Here is a 14,801-nt window from a genome sequence, read left to right on the forward strand (position 1 = left end):
TCTGGGGACAGAGGGAGTGAGACAAAGAAGCCACAGACTGACTGAACGTGTATGAGTTTTGGAAGTCACTCTGAAGAATGTCGGGAAGAAACAGAGTTTTATGAAGTGGCTTAGAATGATACTGAAGTTAAAGGCTGTTAAGCAGCTTAGCTTCCTGGCTGTTGTAGCGGCGAGGCTTAATAATAAGGCAGAATTAAGTGTTTCTGAGCTTCCCAAATGAGGCCCCATTTCTCTGTTCATCTCTGTGGTGCAGCCACAGAGAAACTATTCATGCAAGATGATTTAAGGTTTCCTAGGACAGCTCCCAAAGGGGGATGCACTTAGCTAAGTCTGGCTATCATGATCAATGGTCATCCACTGGCGCCTATCAGTCTAGGGAGTGCCGGATGGACATCTGGACTGCATTACTAAGTGTCAGGACTAAGTGACTCATATCTCACCTTGATCAACCAATCAGGGACTGGTAGGGCTGAGTAACCCACGTGGGACTCTGATGCCCATGGAACTTTCAGCCAATCAACAAGCTGAAGTTCCTCCAGGTAAAAACAGGCAACACAGGCCTGGAGATTCAGATTCAACAAGATTCAGATTCAACAAGATTCAGATTCGGGAGATTCAGTAAGATTCTGGAGAGGATTCTGTGGACTGTTCTAAAGGGAATTCAAAGGAGAATTCCAGGGCAGGACGGCCCAGGAGCAGAAGGCTCCCAAGGGCAGGACATTCTCGCAGCGCGCCTCCTGACCATCCCGAGACTCAGCCCGGACAACCACGGAACGGCCAGTGTGTCCGAGTGCCAGAACTTTCCTTTGTTCTAAGAGTCTAGAGTGGAGGTTGCCAGAGAGTAACCAGCAGCAGGCCTCATGAACAGGTCGGAACTGTGGACAGCTGAATCACTATTCAGAACTAGCTCTTCATCAGGAACGAACCGGTCCTCTTCCTGACTTGCTGGGATCCACAGTCATCTTTTCTCCTGTGCACAAACTTTGCTAGTTAAAGCCAACACTAACTAGCCGGTCAGTGAGCATCAGCAGCGCACCGTCGCAAGCCGCACAGCACAGCCTGGCACGGAGCCAGAGAGCGCGGATTGGACAGCAACAAGCCTGCAGCTGATTGTTTGTGCCTGCAGGAGATCTGAATCCCCAGAAATTGGATGAGTATTCAACTTCAATGCATTACAGCTCGAGAATTCAATTGTTATCCCAACCAGTTGATATCAATTTAATTCCTAAGGGTTATGTACTTGTTTTGAGTATCTAATGTAGAAGTTGTAACCAAGTTCACTTTACGAAACGGTCTTAATGAATGATATACTGAACGTATGTCCTCTTGATGTGTAACACTTCGTAACTGATTGAATATATACCTTTTGTATTCTGATAACCCTCACGATAAGATCTGTTAGGTTTATATGCATATTCTATGTATTAATAAATTTATCCTCGTGTATTAGTACCTGTGTGTGTGCGTTGTTTGAGTTATATCGCATGGTTGGATTCTAAAGCCATCAAAAGAATCAACTTTGTGATTTACTGCTACAATTGATAATTGTCTCAGTAAATGCCCAAACCCTACAGAACTGGTGCCTTCAGAGAGCCACTATGATTACATATTTGGCGTCCCTGAACGGCTATGAAACACTACATTTATGGCGTCCCTGGGTGGGCGTGGCAAGACTGAAATGAATCAACCAAGCGGAATAATTCATATAAAACGCCGCGGGTTTCATACACGACAATACAGTGTGCTGAAAGCCGAAAGGAAAAAAGTTCCCCTTGCTCTTTAAGCAGTGCTTGAGTGTTTTGTGATCTTTTGCAATCTACCGGGTTGATTGCATACTTGATCTTGTGGTTTTCTGTGGTAAAACTGTGATTTCGTACTTAAAAGTAATACTCTTTAAGTTTAACGATGGTTGCTAAAAGGTCTGAATTCGAGTCGCTATTAAGCACTCTCTCTAGCAGCGACAAGTCTGACCATGATCTCTTCCATATCTCCCTCAGCGGAGAAGCTAGAAGAATAAATCTCCATTCTCTGAGAGAGCTAGCGAAGGACATAGAGAGATTTGACCCCGCAGTGTCAGAGAATAATATCGAGAGTTATATTCAGGACCTCAGGTATACCCTGCAGTACCTGCCAAACGCCACAGAACAGGAGAAAGTGTTTCTGGTCAGGAAAACTACCAGCAGAGCTGTACATGAGTGGATGGCTAGGCAGATGAAAGAAGTCTGTAATGACTTTGAGCAGCTATGTCAAGCACTTATCGAAGAATACAGTGCGTTTATTGACCCGACTGCCGCGATAGCCGCCGCCCTTAACATTAAGCACGAGAGAGCAGAGTCCCCTCGCGAATATTACGAGAGACTTAGACGAACTTATTTTGCAGGGCGAAATGATGAGGGTTGCGAAGAGAACACACATTTCAAGGGTTTATTCATTGCGAATCTCCACCCGTCAGTCAGAAAGATGATCTTAATGCATACAGATGCACAGACCATGAAAATGACTGATATTAAGAGATTCGCGCAGAAAGCCTGGGAGTATGATGTCCAAAGTCGCTCTGAGCAAAAAGCTGCTAAAGCGACTGTGTTCGCCGTCAGAGCCAGCAGGGTTAATTCCCCCCTGCTCGAAGGAGCACAGGCTCCTGAGCTGGCTAAGCCCCGTTCCAAAGCACTCACACAGGACCGCACCCAGCGTCCTAAGTGCCATGAGAACACCGGGGAAGGGAAAGGGCTAGAAAAGGCTGAACAAAAGGATTCAGTAGCCGCCCGCCTGGCCAGGCTTGAACAAGCTTTATTAGGACAGGGACAACCGCTCCCCAAGGCTGCCGGAAGCGTGAATGAGCTGATACTCTCCACTGGAGGAGGCGGAGACCCGCCCCCTCTCACTCCCTCAGTCTATCTGATTGAGCGGAAGGGTTCCTGCCAGGATGAGGTCAGCCACTCCCAAGCGAGTGCTGACTCCACCCCTGAAGTCACAGAGCAGGCAGTAAAACACGGAGGAAAAGCAGGAAGCTTTTACCTCAAGGCTGCCATGGGAGATGTCTTACCCAGTGAGACACTGATTGACACTGAGGTTGAAAGGTGTTTGATGTCACACGGCAAGCTCAAACGGGTTGAAAAAGAAAAGGGCATGCGACTCAGAGAGGAACCTTTGGTGGATCACCAGAAAGGCAAAGTGTGGAAACAGGTCAAGGCTCCTAAGCCTTCTGTACAGAAGGAAAGGGGGGCCAAGAGGCAGACTGTGCTCACACAGTGCCCACCGAACACAGAAGCCTATGTGGAGATTCCCTCTGTTCCCTCTGGACAAGAAATAAAAATATTTTCTTGTTCCCCGGATATACAGGGAAGTCGTGTCCCGGCTGAGGTCACAACAGCCTCCCTGCCACAGGAGCGGTGCTCCAAGCAGCCGCCTGATCCACCAGGTAAAGCACACCCCTTTTACATCCCTAAAGAGGAGCAGATCTCCCCACCTGGCGATGAAAAGGAGCTTTCCCTGTGCACCCTGGCACCCAAGAGGGGTCAGGACCACCACCCTGCAGTGGTGGAAGGGATCCAGATGGCAGGAGAGCAGGTTGGTGATGTAGCCCTCGCCCTTAGCCCTGAGAGGTCCTCTATTAGTGAGGATCTGCTTGAGCAGCTGTCACAGGGCCACCGCCAGGTGCCCCTGGTGCAACATTCACAGGTTAGACAGGAGGTCCAGCTGGACGCTGAGACTACTGCGCTGTGGACACACCTGATCCCAGATGCCGATTCCCTCTGCTGTGACCCAGGGAACCTGCAGTCAGGTAACATTATTTCTCACAACTACCAGGTAGTGAGTGAGACTGACCTGATTGTTCCTGCCTCGACAGCAGGGTTGCCAACACACCCAGTCCCCCAGAAGGGACAGGGAATGAAAGCCGAGCCGGTTTTCTTACAGCCACCAGCTCAGTCGGTCAGTCTGAGTCTGACCAACAGTGGTTCACCCAGACTGGAGCTGGATGGTCAAGTCACCCGCCTGCCAGTGCAGGACATCGCAAAGAGGGGTGTCAGAATCCCCGCCTGCACTGACATGGGCCTGGTGGGTGATAGTAAGTTCAAAGACAATGAACTAGCTATCCCAGTGCTGGGGCAGCTCCCTGAACCCCTAGCGAGGGAAGGGGGGAGCGAGCAGGTGTCCTACACCTACCCCCAGCGAACGATTGTAAACATGCCGATAGAGGGATTCCTCAATCAGGAAGGGTGCAGGGTGGACCTGAACAGTGAGAATGGGGTAACAATCCCAGATCACTCAGGTGCTCCAGATGACCACTCAGCCGAGGGTCAGGCATGGTCCACCGCTGCACCGCCCCCTGCAGGGTTCCTAGAGCACAGGCATGAACAAATCGAAAAAGCAGATGCCCTGGAAAAGGAGGAGCAGCATCAGCAGCTGCGTCAGATCTCCTCAGATTTCCAGGATGTTGGTGCCCAAGATGCCACATGGCATACTGAGAAAGACACCATGTACACGCTGCGCCAGCTTAGAAAGGCGACAGTCACTCAGAAGGAGATGACTGGGATCAGCCACCCGAAAAGACTTTTGGGAGGACTGATCGCTGCCGCCACTGTTGCACGTTTGCTTTTTCTGGTAGGTTTGTGTGCTACTGGCACTCTCACCCTGACTGCCCCAAGAAGGCAGGTGTCAGAGATACCAGAGGGTAGTGACAGACTGTATCGACAGCAGCAAAAGTTGGAAAGCTTAGGGAAAACCCTACAGGCAATTTCCTATGCAACAGGGTTAAACCTTATTCCCCAACCAGTGGACATGATTGTTGGTGTTATACAGTGGGTTTATGCTTGTGTGCAACAGGCCAGAATGTTGACACAAGACCTGTTAAGGGAGTTTAGTGCCACTGTAGCCAGTCTAACCACGGCACAATTCCCAACCCACTTGATTCCACTCTTCTCAGTAGAGGAGTGTGTGACATTAACCCCATCGTTCATAGCTCACCCAGAAGGCAAACCAAGATTGAATTCGGTTCCAAATCTTGAGATGGGTATGGCTACCAAAGCTATCCATTGGCTGTGTCTAAACGATTCACCAATGAAGGGTGTAAAGCTACTAACGAGCAGAGGAAGGTTAATGAACCCCATGAAGAGCAGGTGGGAAGTAAATGGCTGGTCAGCACACCACGTTTAACTGACACTGTGACTTGTGACAGGCATGATGCAGCTACCTAATAAAACAGTTCCTTTAAGTTCCTGAGGAGGCCATAGTACAGCATGGTAACTTAACACTGTACGGTCTAGAACCAGACAACATAAGACCAAACTTGAGGTCATGGATGCCTTCAGGTGCCACACTAAGGAATTGGATAGAAATCCAAGAAACAGTAAGCCCTGAAGAGGTACAGGTAGTTAGTTTGCTTTAATGGAACAAACCTCCAAACCACCCTAGCAGATACCCAACACAGGTGTTCTGGTTTATCGGGGGGCTGGGAACAGGAACTGGTGTTATTGTAACACTGCTGCCGGGTAGCTGGATCATGACTGACAGTGTACTCTGAATGATGTACTCTTACATCAAGATGTACTCCGGGTAGCATGAATGAGTCAAAGGTAGCATGCCAAAAGAAAGGAAGTGACTTCTCCCCAAATATCTACCACAGAGGTATCAGATATTGACAGTGAACTTCCTGATGTGTAATTCCTAGACTTAGATAATGTCTCCTACCGTGTTTATACATACTCCAGATGTTATTCATCCTGTTTGTATCCAATGCTGGTTCCGGTATGAATTCTCGAGGAGTAATGTAGACATTTAAGATTAATGTTCTAATGGCAAGGGACATCACTTAACTCTGTTTTGTTTTGAAGGCAACAACGCCTCAGGACCTCGTGACCTTCAAAAAGGGGGGATATGTAGCGGCGAGGCTTAATAATAAGGCAGAATTAAGTGTTTCTGAGCTTCCCAAATGAGGCCCCATTTCTCTGTTCATCTCTGTGGTGCAGCCACAGAGAAACTATTCATGCAAGATGATTTAAGGTTTCCTAGGACAGCTCCCAAAGGGGGATGCACTTAGCTAAGTCTGGCTATCATGATCAATGGTCATCCACTGGCGCCTATCAGTCTAGGGAGTGCCGGATGGACATCTGGACTGCATTACTAAGTGTCAGGACTAAGTGACTCATATCTCACCTTGATCAACCAATCAGGGACTGGTAGGGCTGAGTAACCCACGTGGGACTCTGATGCCCATGGAACTTTCAGCCAATCAACAAGCTGAAGTTCCTCCAGGTAAAAACAGGCAACACAGGCCTGGAGATTCAGATTCAACAAGATTCAGATTCAACAAGATTCAGATTCGGGAGATTCAGTAAGATTCTGGAGAGGATTCTGTGGACTGTTCTAAAGGGAATTCAAAGGAGAATTCCAGGGCAGGACGGCCCAGGAGCAGAAGGCTCCCAAGGGCAGGACATTCTCGCAGCGCGCCTCCTGACCATCCCGAGACTCAGCCCGGACAACCACGGAACGGCCAGTGTGTCCGAGTGCCAGAACTTTCCTTTGTTCTAAGAGTCTAGAGTGGAGGTTGCCAGAGAGTAACCAGCAGCAGGCCTCATGAACAGGTCGGAACTGTGGACAGCTGAATCACTATTCAGAACTAGCTCTTCATCAGGAACGAACCGGTCCTCTTCCTGACTTGCTGGGATCCACAGTCATCTTTTCTCCTGTGCACAAACTTTGCTAGTTAAAGCCAACACTAACTAGCCGGTCAGTGAGCATCAGCAGCGCACCGTCGCAAGCCGCACAGCACAGCCTGGCACGGAGCCAGAGAGCGCGGATTGGACAGCAACAAGCCTGCAGCTGATTGTTTGTGCCTGCAGGAGATCTGAATCCCCAGAAATTGGATGAGTATTCAACTTCAATGCATTACAGCTCGAGAATTCAATTGTTATCCCAACCAGTTGATATCAATTTAATTCCTAAGGGTTATGTACTTGTTTTGAGTATCTAATGTAGAAGTTGTAACCAAGTTCACTTTACGAAACGGTCTTAATGAATGATATACTGAACGTATGTCCTCTTGATGTGTAACACTTCGTAACTGATTGAATATATACCTTTTGTATTCTGATAACCCTCACGATAAGATCTGTTAGGTTTATATGCATATTCTATGTATTAATAAATTTATCCTCGTGTATTAGTACCTGTGTGTGTGCGTTGTTTGAGTTATATCGCATGGTTGGATTCTAAAGCCATCAAAAGAATCAACTTTGTGATTTACTGCTACAATTGATAATTGTCTCAGTAAATGCCCAAACCCTACAGAACTGGTGCCTTCAGAGAGCCACTATGATTACATATTTGGCGTCCCTGAACGGCTATGAAACACTACACTGTGATAGTCAGGAACTGAATAAGTCTAGACAGTAGTTCAAAAAGTAGCTTAGGCTTTTGTTTTGGTGTTTGGTTTGTGGCTGTTTTTTTATTTCTTGCACTGTAAATAAAAGCACTTTTCTTTACCTTACAGCTACTTTATGTTTTTGGTGAAAGAACCAAATTTATGAAACCCTGCACCAGGGGGCGCTACACCATCCTTTTGTGAATGAGGACCTTACAATTTTGATGACTGACTCATTGCAATGTCAAAAAACATAGAAAAGCACAAATGAAAGCAAGGTCAAGTTATAACATGGGAATCATGGCAAAGGTACTTTTTCATAAGGATTTTAAGAGAGACCACTCCACAAAGCTTATGGGCTTTGCCCAGATAAAATTAAATGTGGAAGAGATAGTCACATAAGACAATCTGATGGAAATCACTCCTCTTCTACTGTCATCATCCTATACCACACGTTAATTCACCGAGCTTTCTGTACTACATGAAAACTGAAGTGCATAATCTCAAAAGGATCACTCAGATCACCTGACTGTACTGCATTCCTGTTTCAGGCACTCCCGTTTTGATTTTCTCTGGAGCTGAAATACACAAATGCATTTATTAAAGAAGAGCAAAGTACCAACATTAGAAGACAATCAGTTATAAATTAGCTATATTTTGCTGAAAACAAAAGAAAGTGCACTGCTGGGATACAACCAAGATGCTCAAAAAGGCCTCAGCTTGTAACTCACCATGAGCTGTTGCAGATTTCTGTAACACAGTTTGTGGGAAAGCTTGAGAGCTACTCGCCTCTGGAGACTGCAGGAGAGTAAACACAAGGGCAAGTATAAAGGTCTTCTTCAAGACACGCATGAAAGCAATCTGGGCACATTTTCTAGATCTTCATCAAGCAAATAATGGGAAGTAGTAAAAAGACAAATGCAATACTTGAATATATAGCAAGATGTAGAATTTAATTTTAGGGAAGTTATGTTCAAACTTTACAACCCACTAGTAAGGATTACGTCCACTTTTAATCACTATACCACAAAAAAAAATATTACTGCCTTAAAAAGAAGTGACAATAACCAAGAATGATTCCTGGTCTCAGGGGACTGTTATATATAGATAGGTTAAAAGAGATAACACTCTGAAATCTAGAACAAAGAAGAGTGAGGGAAGGATTGTGTTCAAGTACATAAAATCCTAAGGTGTTGTAAAGCAGCAGATGTCTCTTGATTCATTCCAGAGTTATTTCTACGGCTTCCAAGCCAGGGCATCATATTTCTGCTCTTGTCCAGAGAGCAAAACAGAATATATCTGCACTTTGAGCACCACAAGCTCGCAAAAAAATAACTGATTTTTAACTCGCAATGACCTCACGTCAGTTTTCTATCTCCCTCAAAGAGGTATTGATTCAGACCAGTGATACCCGCAGCTCCACCCGAACCCCACACTGTGACAGGGTGCAGACAGGATCAAACCAGGCGACTATCTTAACTCAATAATGAAACATACAAAAAAGGATTTATTTAGGTTGTAGAATGCTAAACATTTCTGCCCTGATTTGAACAGGCATCCCAGATAGGCCATTTAGATCCAAACTCTAAGCAAAACAGTCTGATGAAATTTTAGTTTCACATAGCTAATGAACTACCAAATAAGCTTAATGAACAGAATGACCTGCTCTCGTTGGCAGACCTTTCTGATCTTCTTAAGAGATGATAACTGAGACAGCTATCTCTGTACTTGGGAATATAGACATTTTGTTTCATGCTCAGAGGTTCAGAAAAATATAATTTTTAAAATTAATTATAGCCTTATTTCCATTTCACAACATAGTCTGGTTCAATGCAAACTTCCTGGTAGATAAGTCTTTTTATAGTGATAGCAATTCATAATGTACTTACAGGTCTGAAGCACTGCATTTTCTCCCTTTCAATCTGCAAACCAGCAGTTGACTTTGCACCTGTAATTTAAACAGAAGAGCTCTTTATAATAATATAGAACATTTCACAGGCATAAAAACAGCATGTCCGAGAGCAGCTGAGCAAAAGCTTCGTGTTTCACTGTAATCAGTTCCTGCCAGGATAAGGTGACTACTCATTTGAAGGCAAACTCAAACTAAACACTGAAATAAATTTCATTTATAATATTGTTACAGCTTTAGGTGACTGAATTACAATTCCTCTCACTAAAACTGTGTCAGAGAATAAAGAATTAATGTGCCTCTAATTATACTAGTCGTTTAGGTATGTTCTAGAGAAATCACTTACAAGTTGTGGGGTTATGAATATTTATTTTACTTATTGACTAAATAGCTCCGTCAATCTCTGATTTTCACTATTTTCGTAACCCCCCATTTGAAACAATATTAATAACAATACTCTTGGGCAAGTGAGTATATGTCTGGGAAGGGTAGTGGTGTGCTATAATATTTCTATATTACAGGTATATATGCATTATATATGGATAAAATAAAAGAAAGTGGGCTGTGAGATGGAAAAGGCTGAGAAACTCTATAATAATACACTTAGTGTACAACAACTATGTGAATACCACCATTCTTTGTATAGGGCAGTTCCAGTAATATCCACACATAAGAACTAATGATGACTACATGAGGGTTTATTGTGGAGTTTTTCAAGACAACAAAGACACAAACCGTAACTGCCACCAAACTGAAAAAACACTAGCATCATATGAGTCTTTTTTATTTCAAACACACAATCAACTAAACCCCATGTGACAATATGAACACTAGCCATTTTCACTAGTCAAATTCACATTGATTACTATGTCAACTGTTACAGCATTATCTCACTGCCAAATTCAAACTAGCAAATGAAGGGACTGCTATAGCAGCCGACTTGTCACTATTGGTAGTAACATGTAGTAGTAACAACTACAGTACAGAGAGGAGGGGGTAGAGTAAACCACATTTCAGCTGTACATGGAAAAACAAGTTAAAATCCAAATTGGCAAAAATGCAAATTTATATATGTAAATATATATACGTATGTTTCTCTATGAAAGTGCACAGTTTATGTATCCTTTTCCCTTTTCTCTCATTTTTCATTTCTAATTTTAACTTTCTATCTGTACATCTACCAACAAATGAGCAAGAAAATGAAAGTACACAACTGCTCTTGAGTCTTTTAATAAGGCTCACACAAGCGACAACACAAGCACTGAAATAATCCTTAAATCATTCAGCTCAAAGTCAGGGCTTGTCAGAACTCAAATCAACTATTGCCTTGGACAAATGCCATTAATGACATCACAGTCAGTCTATGTATTTTAAGCTTCGGGATAAAGTGCTTTTCTGGAAGTTCACCATATTTGGTCATAAAGTTACCTTCTTAACAGAAAAACAGAAATATTTTATCCTTTCAGAAAAGAAGAAAACTGAAACCAAACTACAGAGATTCTTATAAACTGAGCATTTACTGTATATGATATTCAATCCTTCTGAGTTTCTTCTGATAAATTATTTTATCAGAAGAAAAATCTGGAACAGGCTATAAGGCCAGGGAAGAAAAAATATTTTTTTAATGTTGTCCAAGTTCAATTATTCTGATGCACAAAAGAACCACAAGACTTCTTCAACACTTGATATCTTCTAGATGTATTCAACTATTTTAAATGCAGATACCAAACAAAATCAAAAATACAAATCAGGATAAGCTTCCAGTGTCCTAGAAATGTGGCACACTGTCAAAACAAAAAATTAAGTTAGCACTCAAAACCTAGATTTTTGCTATATGTGTCATACCACCTCAGTATGGGCCTAAACATTTGGCCTCTTAAGTTTTGTACTGGTTTTATTTTATAGCTGAAAAAGAATATGTTTTTTTTTAATTCCAGTAACAAAAATATTTAAGTTTTACAGCACTTTGCCTTTCAATAATAGTCAAAACTAGAAAGTCTACCATGTCAACATTACAAATGTATTTGTTTTATTCTAACATGAATTGTACACGAATCAGTTGGAACTCTTTTTTTTGAGTAGTGTACAGTGTTTCAGAATAGAAGTGGAATTAAAAATGGTCAAGGAGTGAAATTCCCCCAGAAAATAAAATTCAAGATTGTAAATTTGAAAGCAAATGTTTAAATTCACATAGGTACATTTTTGGTGTTCATGCATTAGCATTTAATCAATATTGAGAATAAACTTCCCTGCCTTGCACCCATTGCTTGCTGTGATAGGCTCCAGCTCCCCTAAGAGCCTGAAGAAGCAGTTAGAAAATGGAACGGTGGAGAGTAAATTTCAAGGTGGTGGAATTCTGAATTCTTAGTGCATCAGGACCCTCCCTGAACATTAACAGTTCTCAGCAGCATTGACGCAAAAGCTGCCTCTGGGATACACCACTCTTTCTGTAGTGAAGGCTGGATGGTTACATTGGTGAAATGGTTTGGTGAAATGGTTGCACAGATGTTCCACTGGACGCAGATCAGGAAAAAATCTGGCTATGGCAAGATTTTGATACAGTTTTCTGTAATGCCACTGTATGTCCTAGCATTTTGAGCTTGTCTGACCCTACTGAAAAAATTGACACTTCCAGACAGGCTTGTCAGAACACACAAAATATTGGACAAGAACTTAAATTAAATTAATTAAATAGAGTATACTGCTAAACAGTAATTTTTTTATTTAATCTGCACAATAGGAGATTATGTAAAATATCCAAGGAGACTATCTTTGTGTTAAAGAAAAATGCTGAAAAAGCTTAATGCTCATCACAATGTATGCACACACTTTCTCCTAATTAATTCGTTTTCAATCAAATCTATCAAGGAAAAATGGCATTCATTGGAAAATAAAACACGACAACACTCCACTGGAATAGCCTCTCAGCATACAGATCATTTACAAGCTGCCGATGAGCTACAGTCACTCTGTGATATATATATTATTGTAATATATATTACAATATATATCTCTGGAATGCATCAAGTTGCAGCGTCTGCACTTGAAAACAATTTTGCAGACAGGTAATTTTGATAATGCAGGATGGCGTTATTAGGCTATTAGGCTCATTTTGGCAGATTTAATACTACACAAACATTTTTCTGGCATTTTAAGACATCACATAAATTAACCTCAATAGTTTTATTATACTAAAGAATAATAACATTTAAATATACAAAGAGTCTGTCTGTCATTTAAAAACATTATGCATGTGCCCAGTGACCTACTGCCATAAAACTTATGATTATACTGAGTTAGCTAAAAATGTATAAACTTTCCATTTCCATTTCTGTCTAAGCTAAATAAACTTCATTTTTTGAGAAATGTGATTGAGAGTAAGGAATTTGGTGATTTATCTCCTCTCATTTATAATCTCACTTCTGTTCTAATTTCAAGACTCCTGGTAGATGAATTTTTCAAAATAATGGAATATGAAGTTATATATATATAGTTGTAGGTTCCCCCTTCTTACCTTTCCGCTGATACACGTTAATCTTCTTGGCTAAGTCTATTCTGTGAATGCCTCGTAAGCACTGCTCTATCAAATCCAGATTCTCATGAGAGACCATGTCCACCTTTTCCAGCTCCACTATGACATCGAGAAAACTCTGCAAAAAGTGTTAGAAGAGCAAAGTTAAGGGCTGCTTTTTCTCACTTTCCACAATTGTTCAATTTCAACTCTTGTTCATTGCAACCAGAAATTGTGAATCAAGTGTACTTTATGTACAACCCTTATACTATGGAAGATGTAGATCATATACATAGTTTTCCTCTGAGCCTTGCAATCTGATTTATATCTAGTGTAAGAGGACCCGGGGAAGGGTCATCTCTAACCGGTATTTCAGGAACGAAACACTGAAAATACTAAATATGGACCTTAGCAAAATGGCGACCAAAAAGAATCAGCTGACCAGTAAATGGAAAGGGTCTACCCTGAGAAACAATGAGACACAGCTGAGCCGCATCAGGAGCCGAAATATAAGTGCCCCGGAGGCAGTGAACAGGGCGGAAGCCGGTAAGGTGAATGCGGTTTGGAGGAAAAGAGAGGAAAGAGGTGCATGTTAAAGATCGGGCTAAGGAATAACGGACTATGGAAAGGAGAAAAGATTTATGGTTTTGGATTACGGACACTGGTTAAGGATACATCGCGGATTGGTTTTATTACGGACTTTTGGAACTCGGATCGGATCAGGTCTAAGGGAACGGATTACGGACTGTATTTGGAAGACAGTTGGAGGAAGAAACGCCACGGATCTCAGGAAAGAAAAGTGTGGTGTGAGTACTACCTTCATTTACATTCATTTACCCCGGAGACACCACAATTGGTGGAGGATGCGGGCAACTCCCGCTCTGGTTTGAGAATCAAAGAAAGCAAGTTTTTTTTTTTGTGTGTGTGTGCGGGTTTCGCTTTGCGCGTGTGAAGAAAAACTATGGAACAATTAATACAGCAGTTGTCCCAGGCCACCCTCGCCCAATTCCAGGCATTAAAAGGACAACAAGAAGCTATCGAAGCGCAACGGGAGGCGAACCAAATCCAAAGCGAAACTAACGAACGAATTATAGAGGAGCAAAAATTAGTACGCGCAGAATTGCACAGATTAGGGGAAGAAATCCGGCAGGCCCCGGTAGCGGGGAGAGACACCGTTCAGGCGGAACAAATTACGCTACAAAAGATGACTGAGCTTGATGATGTGGAAGCATATTTAACCACCTTTGAAAGAACTGCATCTCGAAATGCATGGCCCAAAGAGCAATGGGCTGGGAGAGTAGCCCCTTATTTAATTGGAGAAGCCCAAAAAGCATATTATGATTAAAAAGAGGAAGATGCAGAGAATTATGAGACTCTGAAAAAGGAGATATTGGCAAGACTAGGGGTAACCATGGCGATACGAGCAGTCCGGTTTCACAATTGGAGCTACCAGGTGAACAAGCCTACGAGGTCTCAGATGTTTGACCTGGTACATCTGGCAAAGAAATGGCTCCAGCCAGAAGAATTAAACCCAGGACAGGTGGTAGAAAGGGTGGTATTGGATCATTTTGTGAGGAGTCTGCCTGTTCACCTGAAAAGGAAAGTAAGTGAAAGGGATCCCCAGACACTAGATCAGGCCGTGGACTTGGTGGACAGACACCATGCCACAGAGGCCCTGATTAGGGAGGAAAAGGGGGACTTTCGGAAGGAGGAGAGAAGAAGCCCCAAGATTCTGGAAACCGAAATGAAGTATCGGCCAATAAAGTATAGTGATTATCCGGAACCTATACAATATAAAAAATCCCTTCGGGGGAGGTCTGACTCAAGGCCCCGGCCATGGAAAGAAACCCGGCGATGTTTTAATTGTCAGGAAGAAGGGCATTTAGCCAGCTATTGCCCCGGCCTGTCCGAACCCATGCAGGTAGACCCCAGAGGTGAAGCCAAATGTAGCTACCTTACAGCACGGGTCCTGACCTGCGAGGATCCCCATGTTACGAAAGTTGAGATAGGGGGAGAACCCA

At 43.0% G+C, this 14,801-nt stretch overlaps 1 protein-coding gene across 7 annotated transcripts in view; it reads right to left on the bottom strand.

Annotated features, from left to right (window-relative positions):
* Nucleotides 1–14,801, bottom strand: part of cflara (CASP8 and FADD like apoptosis regulator a) — a 40,320-nt gene that overhangs the window by 5,814 nt on the left and 19,705 nt on the right. For all 7 annotated transcript variants that reach the window (XM_088931194.1, XM_088931191.1, XM_088931189.1 and 4 more), the window contains 4 exons: nucleotides 12,784–12,919; nucleotides 9,250–9,308; nucleotides 8,092–8,158; nucleotides 7,886–7,938 (listed from right to left, as the gene is read on the bottom strand). In XM_088931194.1, coding sequence (XP_088787320.1) covers nucleotides 7,886–7,938; nucleotides 8,092–8,158; nucleotides 9,250–9,308; nucleotides 12,784–12,919 — 315 coding nt within the window. The remainder of the gene's footprint in view (nucleotides 1–7,885; nucleotides 7,939–8,091; nucleotides 8,159–9,249; nucleotides 9,309–12,783; nucleotides 12,920–14,801) is intronic.

The sequence above is a fragment of the Atractosteus spatula genome, chromosome 13 (genome assembly GCF_055471065.1).
Source record: "Atractosteus spatula isolate fAtrSpa1 chromosome 13, fAtrSpa1.hap1, whole genome shotgun sequence".
Taxonomy (NCBI): domain Eukaryota; kingdom Metazoa; phylum Chordata; class Actinopteri; order Semionotiformes; family Lepisosteidae; genus Atractosteus; species Atractosteus spatula.